Raw genomic sequence first — 18,948 nt, 5'->3', positions numbered from 1 at the left:
ATCTGAGAGATGGTGATTGTTCCAGTGTAACCCAGTGAGCTTCTTGTCATGCCTAAGTGGTGATTGTGAACCTAGATCTCCCTGAACTAAATTCAGCACTCTAGCCATTAAACTTCTGGCTCTCAAAACTTCTTAAAGCTGTAAACCTGACTTCCCCCTACACCTGAATAGAACCAGATTTAAACCAGCACTGCATACCACATTGTAACAACTCATCCAGAACCAACCCATTTTTATGTGTTACATGGTGAAAGTAAGCATGGGAAAGAAGGAAGTTAAAGAGTTATTTCATATCAGCTTTATGAATCGTAAAAAAATGTGATCTTGTGCATCATTGTGTGTGTCTTTAAATTCATGTGGTGGCACAGCAGATTTAGGACCACAGTGCATGATGTGTAGCCTGCTTGATTTCAAAAGTCCACGCTGGCCAGTGAATCTGCAGCTTTATTGTCTGATTAGATAGAAAGTGTGTTATGCAAGTCTTGTCTTTCCCAATCAAATATTTTCTGGGAAGAATACTGTACTAAAGTTACTGTATCACAGCAGAAGCAGGCAATATAAAATGAAGCTGTGTGTTATGTGTAGTGCATGTTAAAGACATATTCACCTAGCTCTTGAAATAAAGCAAATGAAGCCAGTAAGCGTATTTATATATCGTAGCCATAATATGTATTTCATATCAATATGAACATATAACCATTTATCTTGTTTCAGCTTGATATGCTCATTCATTCCTGGAATATGAATGGTTTTAGATTTAGAACAGTATAGTTTTTGTCCTGAGTTTCAGTTTTTACAATTATTAGTGTGAATAGATCATCATTCAATAATCAAGGCATGTTTTCAAAATAACATAATATAAATTAATGCACATTTTATGCTTTTTAAAGTGAAATCCTAAACATGTCTACTCAGAAGCATATTGTGATCGCCATTAGCTATAAATTTCCAGGTAAATCAGTATAGGACTACATCATTAATAATGGTCTTTGGGAATTTGATATACCATTGTAAAGAGATTAATCTTGTATCATTTATTTAATTATTGTTTCCTCACATTTTGAATAAAGTACTAGTGCCTCAGAGTCATTTATTTGAATTAGAATTGCCAATCATAAAGTACTGTGAGAACATTCCTATCGCTGCAGTCAAAGAGTTACATAAATGTATGGTAATTTCCATTCTATACCAACCATTTTTGCTTGGCTGAAAAACAGTTAATTTGGAATGACAATATAGAAATGACAAATATGCAAGTGACATTTGCCCCACTAACCGCTTACTTTGTCTTCTGTGAGGAGTAGAATGAGAATGTTTTATTGAAGTCAGCATGGTCAAAGGAAGCACAATTAGTTTTATTAGGTGATAATGGTAGTACATTTATTGCTTGGACTCTGGAAATTTATGACAGTGGTCGTACTTTAACCCTAGAGCACTGGCCACCACGACTTAACTGAAGTGTACCGGAAGAGACCATCATGCAGCCTTTGTTCAAATCAAGGGTAATAACTGCAATTACTTGATTGTATAGCAAGTTCATCCTGAAACTATGAATGCGGTTGTTCTCTGGAAGCTCTTCTACAGAGTAATGTGGTCACTTCTGATTTTCTTTTCATTGGAATTCTATGGAGCTGCCTTATCCTCAAGATCAAACTCCATGGTTCACTATATACCATATTATTTCCAGGATCAGATGCAGTATACCTCGGAATAAAGGGAAACAACAGTTGGAGAGGGCTGGTGTCCTCACCTTCTGCTTGTAAGCTCTCCATAGACATCTGGTTAGCTGCTTGCCAGATCAGATGTTGGACTTGACGGGTCTCCATTCTGATCCGTCAGGGCTTTTATTATGTTCTTATATTCCAGATATGTTACCATGATTCACATGGTGTGAATGGAAGGTGGCTTGTATATTACAAGGTTTCTGAGCACCTATAGATCAGCTTTCCAGTTGCCCCACTTTTCTTCTCATAATGATTGTCTCTCAAGGACATATAGATTATATTCTCAAGAAGAAAACTGCCCGTGATCTGTGTCCTCTTTCCAAAGCCACATTCAGGCAGCAGCTGTGGAACCTGATGACTTTTGAACAATGGCAGTCAAAAGAGTAATGCGCTGATCACTCACAGAATCCTATTCCAATTTCACCCAACTGCCAACATGCGTGTGAGCATTTGTGTGCATTTCTGAAATATTACCTCTGTAATAGAGGAGGAACAGATACTTTCTGGTGAATATGTCATTATTCCTTACCTTATAGAGATTTTAAACATGAACTAAGTGTTGAGATACAAGTTAAGCTAGCATGGCAGAGAAGCACACAATTTCCCCCTTTTACAAAGGTATCCCCCTCCTCCAGTTTCCATTGGGGCTGCAGCATGCTGGAAGGGGAGGCTTAATCCTCTCCCCTACAGCTGCCATCCTGTCAGAGGAAGAGTTTTCCTTATTTCCCCCATGTAACCCAGCTGTTAGGGTCATGAGTGTTTTGGTTCTGCAGTTTCTCCATACATCTTGCACACCATAAATGAACGAATCAGTCAAAACGGAAATAATAATCCTGGCCAGCCTTTACAGAGGAGTTGTAAGAATTTACAGAATTATCCATGTGAAGGATGATTTTACACATCAGTGGCCGAGACTGTAGGATGTTTTATCATCAGATGGTGAGAGGGCATGGAGGAGGGGTTCTGTTCAACAACAAAAGCAAAATTCCCACATAGCATGTTTGAAGTAGCTCTTTGGGTCCCAGCTTAAATGTCATTAGCATTACCTAGCGAGCATGCCCTCACCTGACCCTAATTTGATTTTCAATATTGCCGGTATTAATTAAAAACAGTTATTCAGAAAAGCAGACTTTCACTGAATTGGAAATAAGGAATGATGTGAGAAAAATGTGTGCAATTTTTGCCAGTGGTGGCAATGAAATATGTGGGGAGGATGACACAGGAAGTGCAAAATAGGTTATGAAGCGAAACAATCTGCCATACAGGGGTGGTCAGTAGGGTGGCACCATGGAGCTGGCCTCCTAGCAGCAGTGTTACTCCCACTTCCCAGGGTGTTGTGGTGAGGTTGGAGCAGTACAGGTGCACTGGCAGAGACAAACTGGTCCTTCCACTCATGCACCTGAGCTGCCTCCACCTCATCACTGCTCTGCTTGTCCCAGGAAGGAACAATAATGCTGCTCTCAGGCAGCCACCCCTGCTGTTCTGTATTGCTCAAGTTATTTGGGAAATGAGGCCATGCAATGCAGAGGGCTTTCTGGTCCATTACAAAGAACCCTAAGAGGAAGAACAGATGCCTTGAAGTTGCCTTTCGATAGTCAGCACCTGGACAACAGACTGAGCAAGGCACACAGGCCACCTGGTCACAATCTTTCCCAATGTGGACTGATGTATTCTATTTCTATTAGGGTTGCCATGTGTCCTTTTTTTCCAGGACACGTCCTCTTTTTCACGGGTAAAATTTCTGTCCGGGTAGTTTTTTTAAAATTTACCAAAATGTCTCTGGCTAAACAGTGGTACCTCGGGTTAAGAACTCGTTCTGGAGGTCCGTTCTTAAGCTGAAACTGTTCTTAACCTGAAGCACCACTTTAGCCAATGGGGTCTCCCGCTGCATCGCTGGTGCGCGATTTCCATTCTCTCCTGAATCAAAGTTCTTAACCCAAGGTACTATTTCTGGGTTAGTGGAGTCTGTAACCTGAAGCGTCTGTAACCTGAAGTATCCGAGGTACCACTGTACTTTCTGGATGAGACATAACTGGGGGTTGAAGACTTGCTTTCCTCTTTTCCTCTCCTGTCCCCCTCAGCAATACATCACAGCTTCAATAGCCTACATATAGTAGGGGTATTTAAAATGAGAGTCATCATGGCATCCTCTTTTTTGTTCCTCAAAATATAGCAACCCTAAAATTAAAATCATTATTTCTAAATTTGCAATTTCTATATGAATTGGCATTTACACACTTCTTTGGTACTTTTTGATGGTAAATTTCCTGTCTCTTTTTGTTGTTGTTTAGTCATTTAGTCATGTCCGACCCTTCGTGACCCCATGGTCCAGAGCACGCCAGGCACTCCTATCTTCCACTGCCTCCCACAGTTTGGTCAAATTCATGTTAGTAGCTTCGAAAACACTGTCCAACCATCTCGTCCTCTGTCCTCTGTTGTCCCCTTCTCCCCTTGTGCCTTCAATCTTTCCCAACATCAGGGTCTTTTCCAGGGGGTCTTTTTGGCAAAGTGTAAATGGTCTAGACAAAGAAGAAGTCAGTATGGTCCTTTCCCCCAGAAAGTGCTTGTCTATCCTTGACTTCCTATCGTGCAGCCTACAGGCTTTGCATTGACTAAATTTGCAAGGAGATGAACTAAGTCATATATCAGCTACATGCCAGCATGTATTTTAGTAAAGCACACACACCTGAGGAGAACAATGAAACGTCAGAATGCCACCAGTTACCTCAGTTCTTAATAATTAACTGGAAAGGCCTTCAATGAACTTAGTACCCAAGTGTGGAGTTTGGAATCTGACCCTTACTACATCTAGATAAACATTATTGTGACAGATTCCAAAGCCCTCTTTTCAGGCTTCACTCCAATCGGAGCAGTTCACTTCTCCATAGCCTTGAAATATTTCACAGTATTACAGCTGTTAGACAGGGCAAGCATGATTCTTCTTACTGTGCTTTTCCCGTGCATCATTTCCACCTACTCAGCATCTGTGAAAGGTAAGTTACTTATTTAGATAATATTTTGTTATTTCCTTTGGTAATTTTGATGAAAAAGGGGGCAGTAAAGGGTGCTAATCTGAGACTTTTTGTTTTTAGATCATATTAAATTTGCAATACGCTTAGATCACCCAACTGTGGCTCGTGAGCCATGTCAAGAGCAGCTTTTCTGTAGTTTGAAAAAGAAAGTGCCAAAGGCAGTTATATTATCAGTGTATTTGTCCCTCTCCGGTGGAGTCTGGATCTGGGCTTCAATTCTGTAGCCATTAACAGGGATCTATATGGAAATGGCGTTAGGAAAGTGGCGCTGCCATTGTAACCCCACTAACCTGAGAGTAAACCTGACTGATTGCACTATGAATCCCTACTGAATAGACATGGTTAGGATTGCAATGTGCTTTTATTAATTTAGTCTGCAATGTTATACCCACTTACTTGTTAGGAGTGAGTCCCATTGAACCCAATGGAGTTTATTTCTGAATGTATAGGAATGTATTGTTCACCACAGTTCTTGAATAACTGTGTATAATAGTTAAAACAAAATAAAAAAATTCCTTCCAGTAGCACCTTAAAGACCAACTGAGTTAGTTCTAGGTATGAGCTTTCGTGTGCATGCACACTTCTTCAGATACCAGGTATCTGAAGAAGTGTGCATGCACACGAAAGCTCATACCTAGAACTAACTCAGTTGGTCTTTAAGGTGCTACTGGAAGGAATTTTTTTATTTTGTTTTGACCATGACAGACCAACACGGCTACCTATCTGTAACTGTGTATAATAGTTATTATAGTAATAGAAATAATAGTTATTAGCTGAATAAATATTTAACACCCCCAAAAAAAGCCAGTATAAAATTAAGCTGTTACATATCTTCATAAAAATAGTCTTCTTACCAAGATTGGAGATAATACTCTGACACTAGACCAGATGTTGCTTTTTATGACTTCCAAAAGATTACTATTATTATGCTCATGATTATGAATTCGTTTGAATCACTTTATGGGATTCATATCAAGAGTGCTCACCATGTTTGTATTGTCAATCTGCCTTTGAATAACATTTAAGAAAAGAAAAGAAGACTCCAGTCCATTTGGGCTTTGAATCTGGCAGAGTTCTGAGGATGGAATATTCAAAATTCACCTCTAATTGTGTACTATAACAAACCCCACCTGTCTTCTTCAGCTCTTCCATGCTGCTGAAAATCCTGAAGTATCCTTTCATAACAGTGATGTGTAGGCAGTCTGCTGGCCCTTGCAAATGACAGGCTAAATTGATGGGAGTGCACTCAGGATGACAGCTATGTGATATGACACCTTTCTGTGACGTAGAGGAGGATGAAACTCCACTTTTCCAATGTCTAGGTAAACTCTAGGTCCATAAGTGAAATGAAAAAGTGGCTTGCTACCTTCTTACACATGAGGTCAGCCAAGCCATCCGTCTACATAAATACAATGTGCACAGCTACATAGCACAAGGACCAGAGTAAGAACTTCTAGGACTAAAGGTAGGAGCTTTTACAGCCAGAATGTCCCCTAGACTTTGAGACTAGAGATCAGAACATGAGTTGCAATCAGTCCTCAAAGAGGATTAGGAAGATATGCTGACTAGGTTCAATTCTCAGGACAAAATGGCTTTCGGTTTTCCATGAATGGTCGTTTAGTACAGAACGTTTAACGATAAAAGATGGGAGGAAAGATAATTAATTTTGATACTTTGTGTGAGGATTTTTCTAGTCACCATTTTGGTTCCAGGAATTCTCAAAGGCCCATGGGATCTCTTCAGAAACCATTTGGTAGATCCCTTAGCCTATGGGCACCTGTGTCATGACCTGATCCTGCCCCTATTCATACAGTTTCTGTAGTGTAGTGTCCCTGTCTAGCCTTCTGCTATCTTTCTCGGTTCACCACTGGGATTCGCAGTCCTAGACCCTTTCTACATTCTTACTTTTGCCTCCACTTCTCCCCTGAGATAAAGCTCTCCTTATTCCCCCTCCTCCTTTCTGCTTGTCTTTCTCAGTCCGTTCTCTTCATTCTCCTTGTTTCCTTCTAGACCCCCCAGGCTCCCACTCCAGCTGCCTGGGGCCTTGTTTTGCAGTGTCTGCAGCCTCTGTTTTATGAGACTTCCTCCCCATTTCTAAGCCTGTTCTGGTCAGCTTCTGGTCAGCCAAGCAGATACTGTCACACTGTTGACTCTCAACACTTTGCTTTTACAAGGCTGCTTTCCGCTTGCTGCACAGAGAGAAGGTTGTTCACTCTGTTCTACATGGGGTCGCACTGCTTGAAGGCTGACATTCACAAATCTTAGGGTGCTTATTGACCCAACGTTGTCATTAGAAGTTCACATGACCTCTGTGGCTCAAAGTGTCTTTTATCAGCTTTGGCTGATAAAGGTCACTAGCTATGACCATAACTGAATGGAGATAGCTTGGCCACATTTACCCATGCTCTGGGAACCTCTCTTCTAGACTCTTGCAATATCACCCCCAATCTCCACAACAGTGCAATATTCCCGAGAGATCCAGGCTCTTGTCTGGGGTCTGTGTTTCATTTTGGACAATGAGGCATAGCAGAGACTGTGGTGTCTTTTAGGACTGGGCGATTTATCGATATATTTTCCAAAACCAGTTTCAAGTCCATATCATGATTTCGGTTTCATAATTTTTGACCTGTCAATATATTGTGAATCATGGCGTGTGTGTTGGGGGAGGGATTGCTATGCAAAAACCACACAATGATATACAGTGGTGCCCCACAAGACGAACGCCTCGCAATACGGAAAACCCGCTAGACGAAAGGGTTTTCCGTTTTGGAGGCGCTTCGCTAAACAAATTTCTCTATGGGGTTGCTTCGCAAGACGAAAAAATCTTGCGAGTTCCCGCCGTTTTTTTTTTTTTGCTTTTTTTGCCCCTTTCCTAAGCCGCTAAGCCGCTTATCAGCTGATCCACTGATAAGCCGCTTCTCAGCTGATCGCTAAAAGCCACTAGACCGCTAATAGCGCTAATCCGCTAAGCTGTCAATGGGCTTGCTTCGCAAGACGAAAAAACCGCTATACAAAGAGCCTCACGGAACGGATTAATTTCGTCTTGCAAGGCACCACTGTATTGCCCAGATATTGCCCAGCCGTAGTGTCTTTATGATATATGGTTTATTTACACGTATGCACAACCTGAGCCTAGGATAGGGGGGTGCACAGCATTGCATTCCAAAAGGGTCTTGCTTCTATCATAGGCACAGTCCTGGGTTCAAACAGGCATGAGACATCCTGCCTGTTGCCCCACAGCTTGCCTTGCTTTCCCACTCACATAACTCCTAACTTTTCAGTAGGCAGCTGCCTAGATTGCATTGCTGCTTACTGATTCATAAACCTTTTCCCTTAGAGCACACCAGGCATACAATACAGCAATCCTGAAATTGTACTACTTTCCTTTGTTCTTCTACCGAACCTTAAGCTCAGGGAGGGACTTCATCCATCTTTCCGGCTGGCACAGAATCAGCTTTGTTAAGCAACCATCTCATACAATCATAGAATCATAGAGTTGGAAGAGACCACAAGGGCCATTGAGTCCAACCCCCTGCCAAGCAGGAAACACCATCAGAGCACTCCTGACATATGGTTGTCAAGCCTCTGCTTAAAGACCTCCAAAGAAGGAGACTTCACCACACTCCTTGGCAGCAAATTCCACTGTCGAACAGCTCTTACTGTCAGGAAGTTCTTCCTAATGTTTAGGTGGAATCTTCTTTCTTGTAGTTTGGAACCATTGCTCCGTGTCCGCTTCTCTGGAGCAGCAGAAAACAACCTTTCTCCCTCCTCTATGTGACATCCTTTTATATATTTGAACATGGCTATCTCCATGCACCCTTTGTTTGCTTAACCATTATCAGGCTGGCCTGGACATGGGAAGCTGAGCCCAGCTATTAAGGGGCTGGCTTCCAGTTTAGCTCTCTAAGCATTGATTAAATTCTAGCACTTACTAAATCCAGTCAGCCAGAAACTCTAGCTCTCAAAACCCCATAACAGTGTTATACACAGGGCTCCCTATGTTTAACAGACTTTATGAAAACAGGCTTCTCTCATGAATAGTGAGCAGTGGAAAGAACGGAAAAGGTCATGGTTGTGTATTGCTGCTTCTCTATTTCACATTAAGTACCAAAAATAACCAGCTTTCTTTAAATATTTCTGACGTATAACAGGGTTTAACGTATCTCTTCCTCTAAGAAAAGATTCTGTCAGTTGCTGCCACAAGGCTCCCCCATAAGCATGTTTATTTAGAAGCAAATCCCAAGTTGAAGAGACAGAAAGTACTGTGCACAAGCTTTATATAGTTTACACAAACTTTATGTAGTTAAGTGTATTTATAAAAAGGTCCCATTGGAGCAATGTGTGAGACAGCGCATACTCCCGTGTATAATCAACCAAGGACTGGAGTGGTTTGGTAACACTTCTTTCATTTAAAAAATGAATGTTGTGCTGGTGGCCAAGACAGTGGTCCTCATCTGCTTTACGTAATGCCTCATCATGTTCTTTGTTTCTCTTGCTTCAACCACAAACAGAGCTCAAGCACCTATTCCTGCCAGGCAAAAGCACTCAAAAATAGTGCAAAGCAGGAACAATAAGGGAGAATGTAATCTCTCATATCTGCATGCTGCTTCTGTGGACAGCTATAATACTGCTCAAGTATGGTGCATTTAGGTGGTGTCATAGGCGCCTCCCTGCAACAAGCCCCATCGGGCATTCTGGCAGCCTGCTGCAGGTGTGGGAAAGCACAGCAAGGCTTGCTGCAGCGAGGCCAGGACACTCAAAGTTGGGGGGGGGGAGGGGCGCTTAGTAGTATCCCAATTTGGGGAAGGGAGCCTAAGGTCCCCTCAGCCATAGGGAGTTGGCACCTATGGGTGGTGTGGTCAGATGAGGGCTGCCATCTTTCCGCCATCTTAAACCTTTCCTCATCCTTCACAAAATTCCATGCTTAAAAAAATCCCTGAATTGCAACAAGTGACGCTGGAGCCCATCAGAAGGGATTTTTCTTTCTGTTTTTCTGAATCCCACTACAGTGGTACCTCGGGTTACAGACGCTTCAGGTTACATACGCTTCAGGTTACAGACTTCGCTAACCCAGAAATAGTACCTCAGGTTAAGAACTTTGCTTCAGGATGAGAACAGAAATCGTGTGGCGGTGGCGCGGCAGCAGCAGCAGGCCTCATTAGCTAAAGAGGTACCTCAGGTTAAGAACAGTTTCAGGTTAAGAATGGACCTCCAGAACGAATTAAGTTCTTAACCCGAGGTACCACTGTAGTCCCTTTCAGCCTGAAAGGTTCTATGCTTAGGCAGGAATAACCAGCTGTACCAGTGTAAGTTGGGGGACACTTGGCTTACCAGCAGTACATGATTAAAAGGATCTAGGAGGCTTAGTAGATCACAACATGAGTCAACAATGTGATGCTGCAGCAAAAAAGGCTAATGCTATTCCAGGCTGCATCAACAGAAGTCTAGTCTCTAGATCAAGTTCCACTCTATTCTGCCTCTATCCACACCTGGGATACTGTGTCCAGTTCTAGGTGCCACAATTTAAGAAGGATACTGACAAAGCTGGAACGTGTGCAAGAAGATAGTGACCAAGATGATAAAGGGTCTGGAAAGCAAGCCTTATGAGGAACTGTTGAGGGAGCTTAGTATGTTTAGCCTGGAAAAGAAGAGATTGAGAGGAGATATGGGAGCCATCTTCAAATATCTGAAGGGCTGTCACATGGAAGATGGAGCAAGCTTGTTTTCTCCCACTCTGGAGGGTAGGGCATGAACCAGTGGCTTCAAGTTACGAAAAAGGAGATTCCAGCTAAACATTCGTAAAAACTTTCTGACAGTAAGAGCTGTTCGACAGTGGAACAGACTCCTTTGGGAGGCTTTGCAATCTCCCTCCTTGGAGGTTTGTAAGCAGAGGTTGGATGGCCATCTGTCATGGATGCTTTCGTTGAGTAGCAAACTAGTCATTCCCAAACAACTATGATGACTCAGAATACATTGTCTGCATCCCTTAAGAACAAAGCAAGCTGTCTTTTACTGAAGCCAAGCCACTGGTCCATCTAGCTCAATGTTTCCTACACCAGGAATGGTCAACCTTTTCAGACCCAGGACTCACTTTTAAGCCAAACATGCATTTGGAGACCCAATTCTTCATCTTTTAGTTGCATCTGTTTACATGCTGACCGTGCTCCTGTTACAACCCACCTTCCCAGGTGTTGAACCTGGGAACTTCTGCATGCAAAGCAAGCTCTCTGCCAGTGAGCTACAACCCTTCCCAGGGCCGGATTTAGGTTTGACGAGGCCCTAAGCTACTGAAGGTAATGGGGCCCTTTATATGTCGAGCTGCCCTTTGTCAACAACAAATTGTAACTGTTTTTTGTGTTGAATATTTGCTATATGGTAATTTATGGGCCTAATAGGTATCTAAAGCCATTTGAACATAACAAATAGGAGCCTACACAACACAAAACATTGTTGCTGTATGCAGGTTTTATTTTATTTGCTTTTTATCTTATATTTTGGAAATGTACATCCAGGTGGTTTTTTCCTTTAATTTTTTTTGGGTCCCCCAAGAGAGTGGGGCCCTAAGCTATAGTTTATTTAGCTTATACGTAAATCTGGCACTGGCCCTTTCCTTTGTCCACATTAGCTGTCTCTTTGCTCTGCTGCAATCTTCAGGTAGAAGCAGTTGCACTGAACTCAGGTCACAGAGAGCAACCTCTTCCTGTGTGTTGCCTAGGCAACCAGACAAAGCAAGATGCTAGCTTTCACATAACTCTGTCCTTAACACCCAGTGTGCTCAGGCAAGCACTCTCTTCTTTTTTGCTGAAAAGAACCAGACAGATAGCGATGACTTCTTTAAACAAAGAATAATTAGGTTTGATAAATTCTACACAGGTGGCGCTGTGGGTTAAACCACAAAGCCTAGGGCTTGCCAATCAGAAGGTCGGCGGTTCAAATCCCCGCAACGGGGTGAGCTCCTGTTGCTCGGTCCCTGCTCCTGCCAACCTAGCAGTTCAAAAGCACGTCAAAGTGCAAGTAGATAAATAGGTACCGCTGTGGCAGGAAGGTAAACAGCATTTCCATGTGCTGCTCTGGTTCGCCAGAAGCAGCTTAGTCATGCTGGCCACATGACCCGGAAGCTGTACACCGGCTCCCTCGGCCAATAAAGCGAGATGAGCGCCTCAACCCCAGAGTTGTCCACAACTGGACCTAATGGTCAGGGGTCCCCTTACCTTTACTTGAGTAGAAACACTGGCCTCCCCAATTCTCACATACAGGCAAACCATGCTTTTGCTGGGTTAATTTTCTTGCACACTGAGGTTGCTTGTTTGCCCCCTCCCTTGAGTTCTGAGAAGGGCTTTGAAATATTCCTGCTACCCCTACACCCAAGGAATCAAGGGCACCAGGCAAATTCTGCCCGGTTCCAAGTCTTCTTAGGGTGGAATCACAATGTCTATATCCTGAATCACTTGCCCCATAAGCTAGAAAAGTACAGTGGTACCTCGGGTTACATACACTTCAGGTTACATATGCTTCAGGTTACAGACTCTGCTAACCCAGAAATAGTGCTTCAGGTTAAGAACTTTGCTTCAGGATGAGAACAGAAATTGTGCTCCGGCGGCGCGGCAGCAGCGGGAGGCCCCATTAGCTAAAGTGGTGCTTCAGGTTAAGAACAGTTTCAGGTTAAGAACGGACCTCCGGAACGAATTAAGTACTTAACCCGAGGTACCACTGTATCAGCTACTACAACAATCAAACAAACACATATTCTTGGTAACCTCCTAAGAAATCTTCCAGTAGGAGGCCTTAGGAGGTTACCAGGAAGATGGCAATCTGAATAATCTGATGGTTAGTGTCAGAACTGGGCCAAGATTAACCTTTCTTTTTATTTAGTATTTACATTAATTAAATTTGTATAGCACCCTTCATCTGGTTCACACATAAAAATACAAGATAATACAAAACAAAACAAAATACAAAACAAAACAAAACCATAATAAAATTAAGAACCCCACCCCCAACCAATAAACCTCCCTCCAAACCCCCATATTTCTTCAGGATATCCGGTTTCATCTGCTTGGAAATATTTTGGCTTGATTCCATCAGATTATAAATATGCATTGCTCGCTACACGTTAATATTATTTTCTAATAACGCTGCTTTTTTGATTCACTGAGTTTACAGCAAATTATGAGTTGTTACCAAGCAATGCATTTTAATCGTATTTTCTAATAAATAGCTTGCTGCTCTTTTTATCTTTTTAGAAAAAAAATCTAAGTTTACAAGAGCCAGTGCAAGCTTACGATCTAACCCAAGCTAGCTAGTGGTTAGCACATGTTGTGCATGCCGAGAGTACTAATATAAGGCACAGGCCCTGACAGCTGTCCCAACTCAGGCAGCATAACTTTGTGTATTATACGGCAGTATCATGATTTAATTATAGACAGCCGTAATGGCAGACACTAGGGTTGCCAGTCAAGCTGTATATCTACCCACTCCTTCCTGCAAGAACCCAGAGGCACTCTTGACCCTAAGTCAGTATATCAAATACTGTACTAAAATCCAGGTCTGGCACTATTTAAGGAGATGGGAGCCCAAATGGCATATGATTGCCCTTCTGCAAATATATCAGAAGGGGGGCAACAAAATCAAAAGGGAAAGCAGCTTAGGTTAAATAAGTTCTTTTGAATGTTAAGAGTTTGACCAAACTGCAGGAGGCAGTGGAAGACAGGAGTGCCTGGCGTGCTCTGGTCCATGGAATCACAAAGAGTCGGACACGACTAAACGACTAAACAACAACAATTGTGCATTAAAACTAGGAACCATTTTGGAAGACCAAATTTCCATGTGTTTCGAGGGAGAACAAGAAGGCAGCACTTCTGAGAGAAAATACTAATATGAAATACTAATCCTAGAATTGCAAACCCTCCAACATTTCTCTGATGAAAATAGGGATGTCCATAATAATAACAACAATAATTTTGCTGTTTATACACCCGCCCCCCATCTGATTGGGTTGCCCCAGCCACTCTGAGCGGCTTCCAACATATATAGAAATATAACAAAACATTTAACATTAAACAACTTCCCTATACAGGGCTGCCTTCAGATGGTTCGGGGCTCACATAACTCCATACCCTCCAACATTTCTCTGGTGAAAATAGGGATGTCCTAAGGAAAAGGGGCACATTCTGGGATCAATTCCAAAACTGGGACGGCTTCTGTAAATCCGGGACTCTCCCTAGAAAATAGGGACATTTGGAGGGTCTGGAATTGTAGAATTGGAAAGGACCCTGAAGACCAACTAGTCCAATCCCCTGCCATGCAGGGATATGCAGCTGCCTCATACGGGGATCGAACCTGCACCCTTGGCAATAGCAGCACCACACTCAAACCAACTAAGGTTGCCTGGCTGGCAAACCAGGGAGTCCGTCTGACTTTCAAGTTTTCTGCTGCGCTGGGAGAAGAAGCCAATGTGGTGGTGTCAGTAATAAGAGAGGCTGCTGATACAGTGACTCATGCTGGGCCCTGCTGGCCAGTCAACAGCTGTGTGCTTGTACATTGCTGCCTCAGCTCCCCCTACTCCCTGCGCCCCATGGCCATCTCTTGAAATCTTCTGCTGTAAAGGTGGCTGGGGGCTTCCCCACCCAGCAACCGAAGACTACCTCCCACTCCACCTTTAGTGGGGGACTTGGAAGGTAAAAGGTTTTCCAAGTTGCCAGACTAATAATAAGGGAGTGTTTTTGAGCACTCCAAGAGTGTTGTATCTTCATCTAGCACTCTGGGCTTAGGGACAGGCATGTCCAGGCTTGTGGAGGGCATGACTCAGAGAGAGGCAGGCTGGTGCGTCATCTCCCATTTTTAAGCGAAGCTTTAGGGAGAAGAGCATTAGGCAGGCAGTTTGGATTTATGTTGGTCACTGACCCTGTGCTTTCCACTTTTCTTTCCCCACCCTCACAGGCCACAATACTGGTCCACGAATAAACAATGACAAGTTATATAAGTTCGCCTACTCCACAGATGTGCTTCTGGACAGGGTGAAAGGCTCATCCCTGGAGAGTGCGGGCTACCGAATTTCATGTGGCGTGGATGTCAACTTAGTATGGAGAAATCCTGATAATGATGACGATCAGCTGATTAAAATTGCGGTAGGCAAGCAGTGGACACAAAAGGACGAATTTAATGTGTTTTCTGCCAGTTGGTTTAAGTAAGAAAAGTGAACCCCATGTATAACGTGGGAGGCAGAGTTAAAATTGAGTTAATTTTTTCGCTTGTGTAAACAGTAAATACATGCTGCATTTAAGTAACTTAAGATACAGTCTTAAGCATTCAGGGTTGCACTGCTAAGTTTACATAAATGGAAGTATGGCCCAGTATATTCAATAAGTTACTGGTTCCCACCCCAATCACTGAGGGTCTTAATAATGGTGTGCTAGAGGTTGCATGCTTTTTAATTGCATTTTATTTCTTCTTTTCTTTCTGATATATTTTATTGTATTGCAGTTGGGATTCCATAGACTGTAGTACAGTAAAATACAACATAAGAGATAAAAGAAGCAATGGAACACAATTAAAAACCAGTTTGAATATTTTATGCAATAGATGTGCCGTCTCCCATCTTCAACCACAAATAGACAGGCACACCATGGACCGCTGGTGGTCTGTGAATCACAGTTTGGATACTCCGGCTTACGCTTCTAGTAGGCAGAGTCAGGTGGCTGCCATAGACAGGAGATGGTGGGGGTGGGGGCAGAGTATGATGGCAGGGTATTGGAATTACTGAGAATTACCACCCTTAGTCTGCTGCCCTCAGGTAAAGGATGCTGTTACACTGCCGGTGTTGAAGTAAGAGTCAATTGCCAGGCTGTTTGGCTGGTAGAATTGATGGGGGAGGAAATCCTGTCCTTTGCCTCAGGGGGTAAATTGTCTTGGGCCAGACCCAGATCAATGAGATATACTCCCAGATGAGCACATTTAACTGTGACGCCCTTAACACAAGGTACTCTTGGAATGGAAGTTTGATGAGACACCCAGAGATCTTAATGGGAGAATTTCCAGTGCCTGAAATTTCCAGTGCACCAAAGTCAGATGTGGGGCCACTGGCCATGATCACACCCTCCCATTCCATGTACAGTAACCACATGCACAGTAGAAGATGTGAAAGGGCATAAAATCAGGGCGTCTTATTATATGGAAGACCTCATGTACACAGCTGTGTGCAGGTACGTCTTTCACATCTTCTGCTGAATGTTCAGAGGCTAAGGTGGGGGCTATAGAAATATGAAGGCCAGACATGGAGTCACTGGGCACAATGCTATTTTCTCCTCCCAGAGTGTTTTGTATACCCCTAGAAGGAAGGTATGATCCTGTTTGTATATGGGTCATAACTTAGAAGTACGCTTTGTTTGAATAAGACTCCAGGTTCAGTCCCTAGTATTTCTAATTAAGCATATCTCTGGCAATATTAGAATCCAAAAGATATCTGAATAGGCCTTAGTGGGCCTTATCCAACGTTAGTCATACTCCTCATAGATCTATTGAAATTAGTGGATATGACCAACTTGGCTCCATTCATTTCAGTGTGTTTGCACTGAGTAGAAACCAGTTGGATACAATTCAATGTTAGAAGAACAGCCTGTGGCAACAGTAATATAAATTCCACATAGTACATTGGATTACTGCAGAATATGCATACTGAAAGTAAATTGAAGTGGGTGAGGTGAAAATCTCAGTAGGTAATCTTCCCCTGTCAGCAGAGGTGCCAAGCTGCCCCCAAGATTGAGGGGGCCCGCCTGCGTTGTGTGTGACATCAGGCACGCAGTGCGCATGTGTTGTTGTGTCGACTGGAGGAGGTTGAGTGCTCTGGATGAGCCGGCCACTGAAGCTGAGCCACACTCAGCTCTGTGCTCAGCCTCTTCCACCACTGCACCTGCCTGTCAGGTAAGTATAGGTGTCTTCATTCTGCCTTTCCCATTTGCTTTTTCAGATTACAGATGCAAAACTTGAAAACGTGCATGAGCGTCCAAAAAAGAAAAACATTTTCGAAGGAAAAAATACAGCTGCAGTCATTGGAAAAGAGCACCTGGCAGCTTTAAAAAGGCCTGTAGTTCTGCAGTGGACTCGTGGAAAGGTAAGGAGTGAGAAGACTTTATTTCACAGTCCCTGTCCATTCCTTGAACATATTTACACATAATCTCTTCACTTCTTGATATACAGTGGTACCTTGGGTTACAGACACTTCAGGTTACAGACGCTTCAGGTTACAGACTCCGCTAACCCAGAAATAGTACATTGGGTTAAGAACTTTGCTTCAGGATGAGAACAGAAATTGTGTGGCGGTGGCGCAGTGGCAATGACAGGCCCCATTAGTGAAAGTGGTACCTCAGGTTAAGAACAGTTTCAGGTTAAGAACGGACCTCCAGAACGAATTGAGTTCTTAACCAGATGTACCACTGTATTGTGTTAGGAAAAGTGTAGGCTCCAAGGCTTATTAGCCAACGCTGTGTCATAACTTGTGATGTTGCTTTAATGATGGAAGTTGAATCAAGTGTTATGCAGGTGCAGCAGGAGGTGGAAAGATCACAGGTCAGGGGTGAGACTAGGCAGGGCTTGAGGTGACTCGCCTCCAGTTCTTTTTTTTCTAAAAAAAAATGTTTAGGCGTACTCTCATTTTCCTACTCATATTGAAATACAGCCCCTCAATGAGGCCAAACTTAGATTCACAAAACGTTTAGGGGTATGCGTACCCCCTGCATCCCCCCAGAAAGAAAACACTGCTCGCCCGCCTCTATACCTGGTTTTAAGCAGCACAGGAAAATAGATTTTTCGCACTTGTATCACATAGGATATTGCTTCACTATGATGACACAAAACACTGCTGTCACAATGGTGTAAATCTTTAGCAGTCGGATGCCCAAAATAGATAACAGACTTTCTTGATGTCATCGTTTTTTAGAGGTAGAAAAGCCCTTTTCTTAAGCACTAGCTAAAGGTGCAAAGTCTTGATTTAAGTTCAGATGTAGCAGGACTGTCTGGCAGGTCGAAGTTCACTGTGTTTTCGACACGTCTCCATGCCGTTGATTTGGTTACTGTTCATTTTTGCCTGATGAGGTTAAAGTACAAGATATACGTTATCTTGAAATTCTGCTGGGGTAGTAAGAGAGGGATGACTGTAAAACGTGAGAGCATTCTATATTGTTTCCCCAAGACTATAGCACTTTTCACCCAACTATTATAAGGGTTCTAAAGGTATGGACAGTGGATGTTGCCTTGCACCAGGTCAGAGTCATCCATCTAGCCCAGAATGTCTACTCTGACCATCAGCAGCTCTTCAGGGTTCAGACAGAGGCCATTCCATCATCGGAACCTTTTTAGATTGGAGATGTCAAAGATGGTACCTAGGATTTCCTGTACGCAAAAGTATGTACTGTGAGAAAACCAAGCATTTATTCCCCCATATGTACACAACTGTCTAAATATTTTTTCATGTCATCAGGCCTGAGTTCTGGATGACAATTTTCAGGTGAAAAAAATATTCCACATTGTTGTTGCTTTCCCTCTTCACTCAGGTTAAGAACTTCTACTCCTACGAAAATGAACCTGCTGTTATTCAGAATCTCAAGAGAGGCCTGGCTAGCTTGTTTCAGATACAGATGAACTCTGGGACTGTCAGTGAGGTACTGCATCATGTTATGCAAGCTGCACAATCTCTCAAATGTTCACTGCTAGTATGAAATATATTTGACTTTGCACACAATACAGAAGCAAATGTGTTATTGAATCAAAGAGCTAACCGTAAGGCAGTTAATAACCTCTGCCTAAGGCCCAGTCACATCACCCTCGGAAATGCCACTCAGCAACATGTGAACAAGTGCATGGTTGATGGTTTTAGTTCCTTAATTTTCGTATGTGTGTGTGAAGTTTTAAGACCCATATGGATTTTATTGTACTGGTGTCAATATCATGTCTACATTGGCCCTGACACTCTGGCCCAGAGGCTTTTAGGTATTCCAATGTGATAACGCCTTTGCCATTTTTTTATTGATTATTATTTAAATTTTCTAGGTGGATATTTCCGGCAAATGCGATGTTACTTACCGGGCTCAGGAAAATGAAATCACTAAAATTAAAGCCTTGAAATCTTGTAAATTAGAACGGACAGGATTTACCAGCCACAGTCAGGTATCGTATGGATAATATCTTCAACACATACT

The 18,948-nt window shown here is 42.8% G+C and overlaps 1 protein-coding gene across 1 annotated transcript in view; it reads left to right on the top strand.

Annotated features, from left to right (window-relative positions):
• The first annotated feature begins 4,572 nt into the window (after positions 1 to 4,572).
• The window catches only part of MTTP (microsomal triglyceride transfer protein), a 38,075-nt gene continuing 23,699 nt past the window's right edge, over positions 4,573 to 18,948 (top strand). Inside the window, exons 1-5 of the mRNA XM_081876754.1 lie at positions 4,573 to 4,717; positions 14,696 to 14,883; positions 16,722 to 16,865; positions 18,304 to 18,411; positions 18,800 to 18,916. Coding sequence (XP_081732880.1) covers positions 4,657 to 4,717; positions 14,696 to 14,883; positions 16,722 to 16,865; positions 18,304 to 18,411; positions 18,800 to 18,916 — 618 coding nt within the window. The 5' untranslated portion in view covers positions 4,573 to 4,656. The remainder of the gene's footprint in view (positions 4,718 to 14,695; positions 14,884 to 16,721; positions 16,866 to 18,303; positions 18,412 to 18,799; positions 18,917 to 18,948) is intronic.

This window comes from Podarcis erhardii (assembly GCF_964252035.2).
Source record: "Podarcis erhardii genome assembly, chromosome: 9".
Lineage (NCBI taxonomy): Eukaryota > Metazoa > Chordata > Lepidosauria > Squamata > Lacertidae > Podarcis > Podarcis erhardii.
This window is presented reverse-complemented; position numbering and strand designations above follow the sequence as displayed.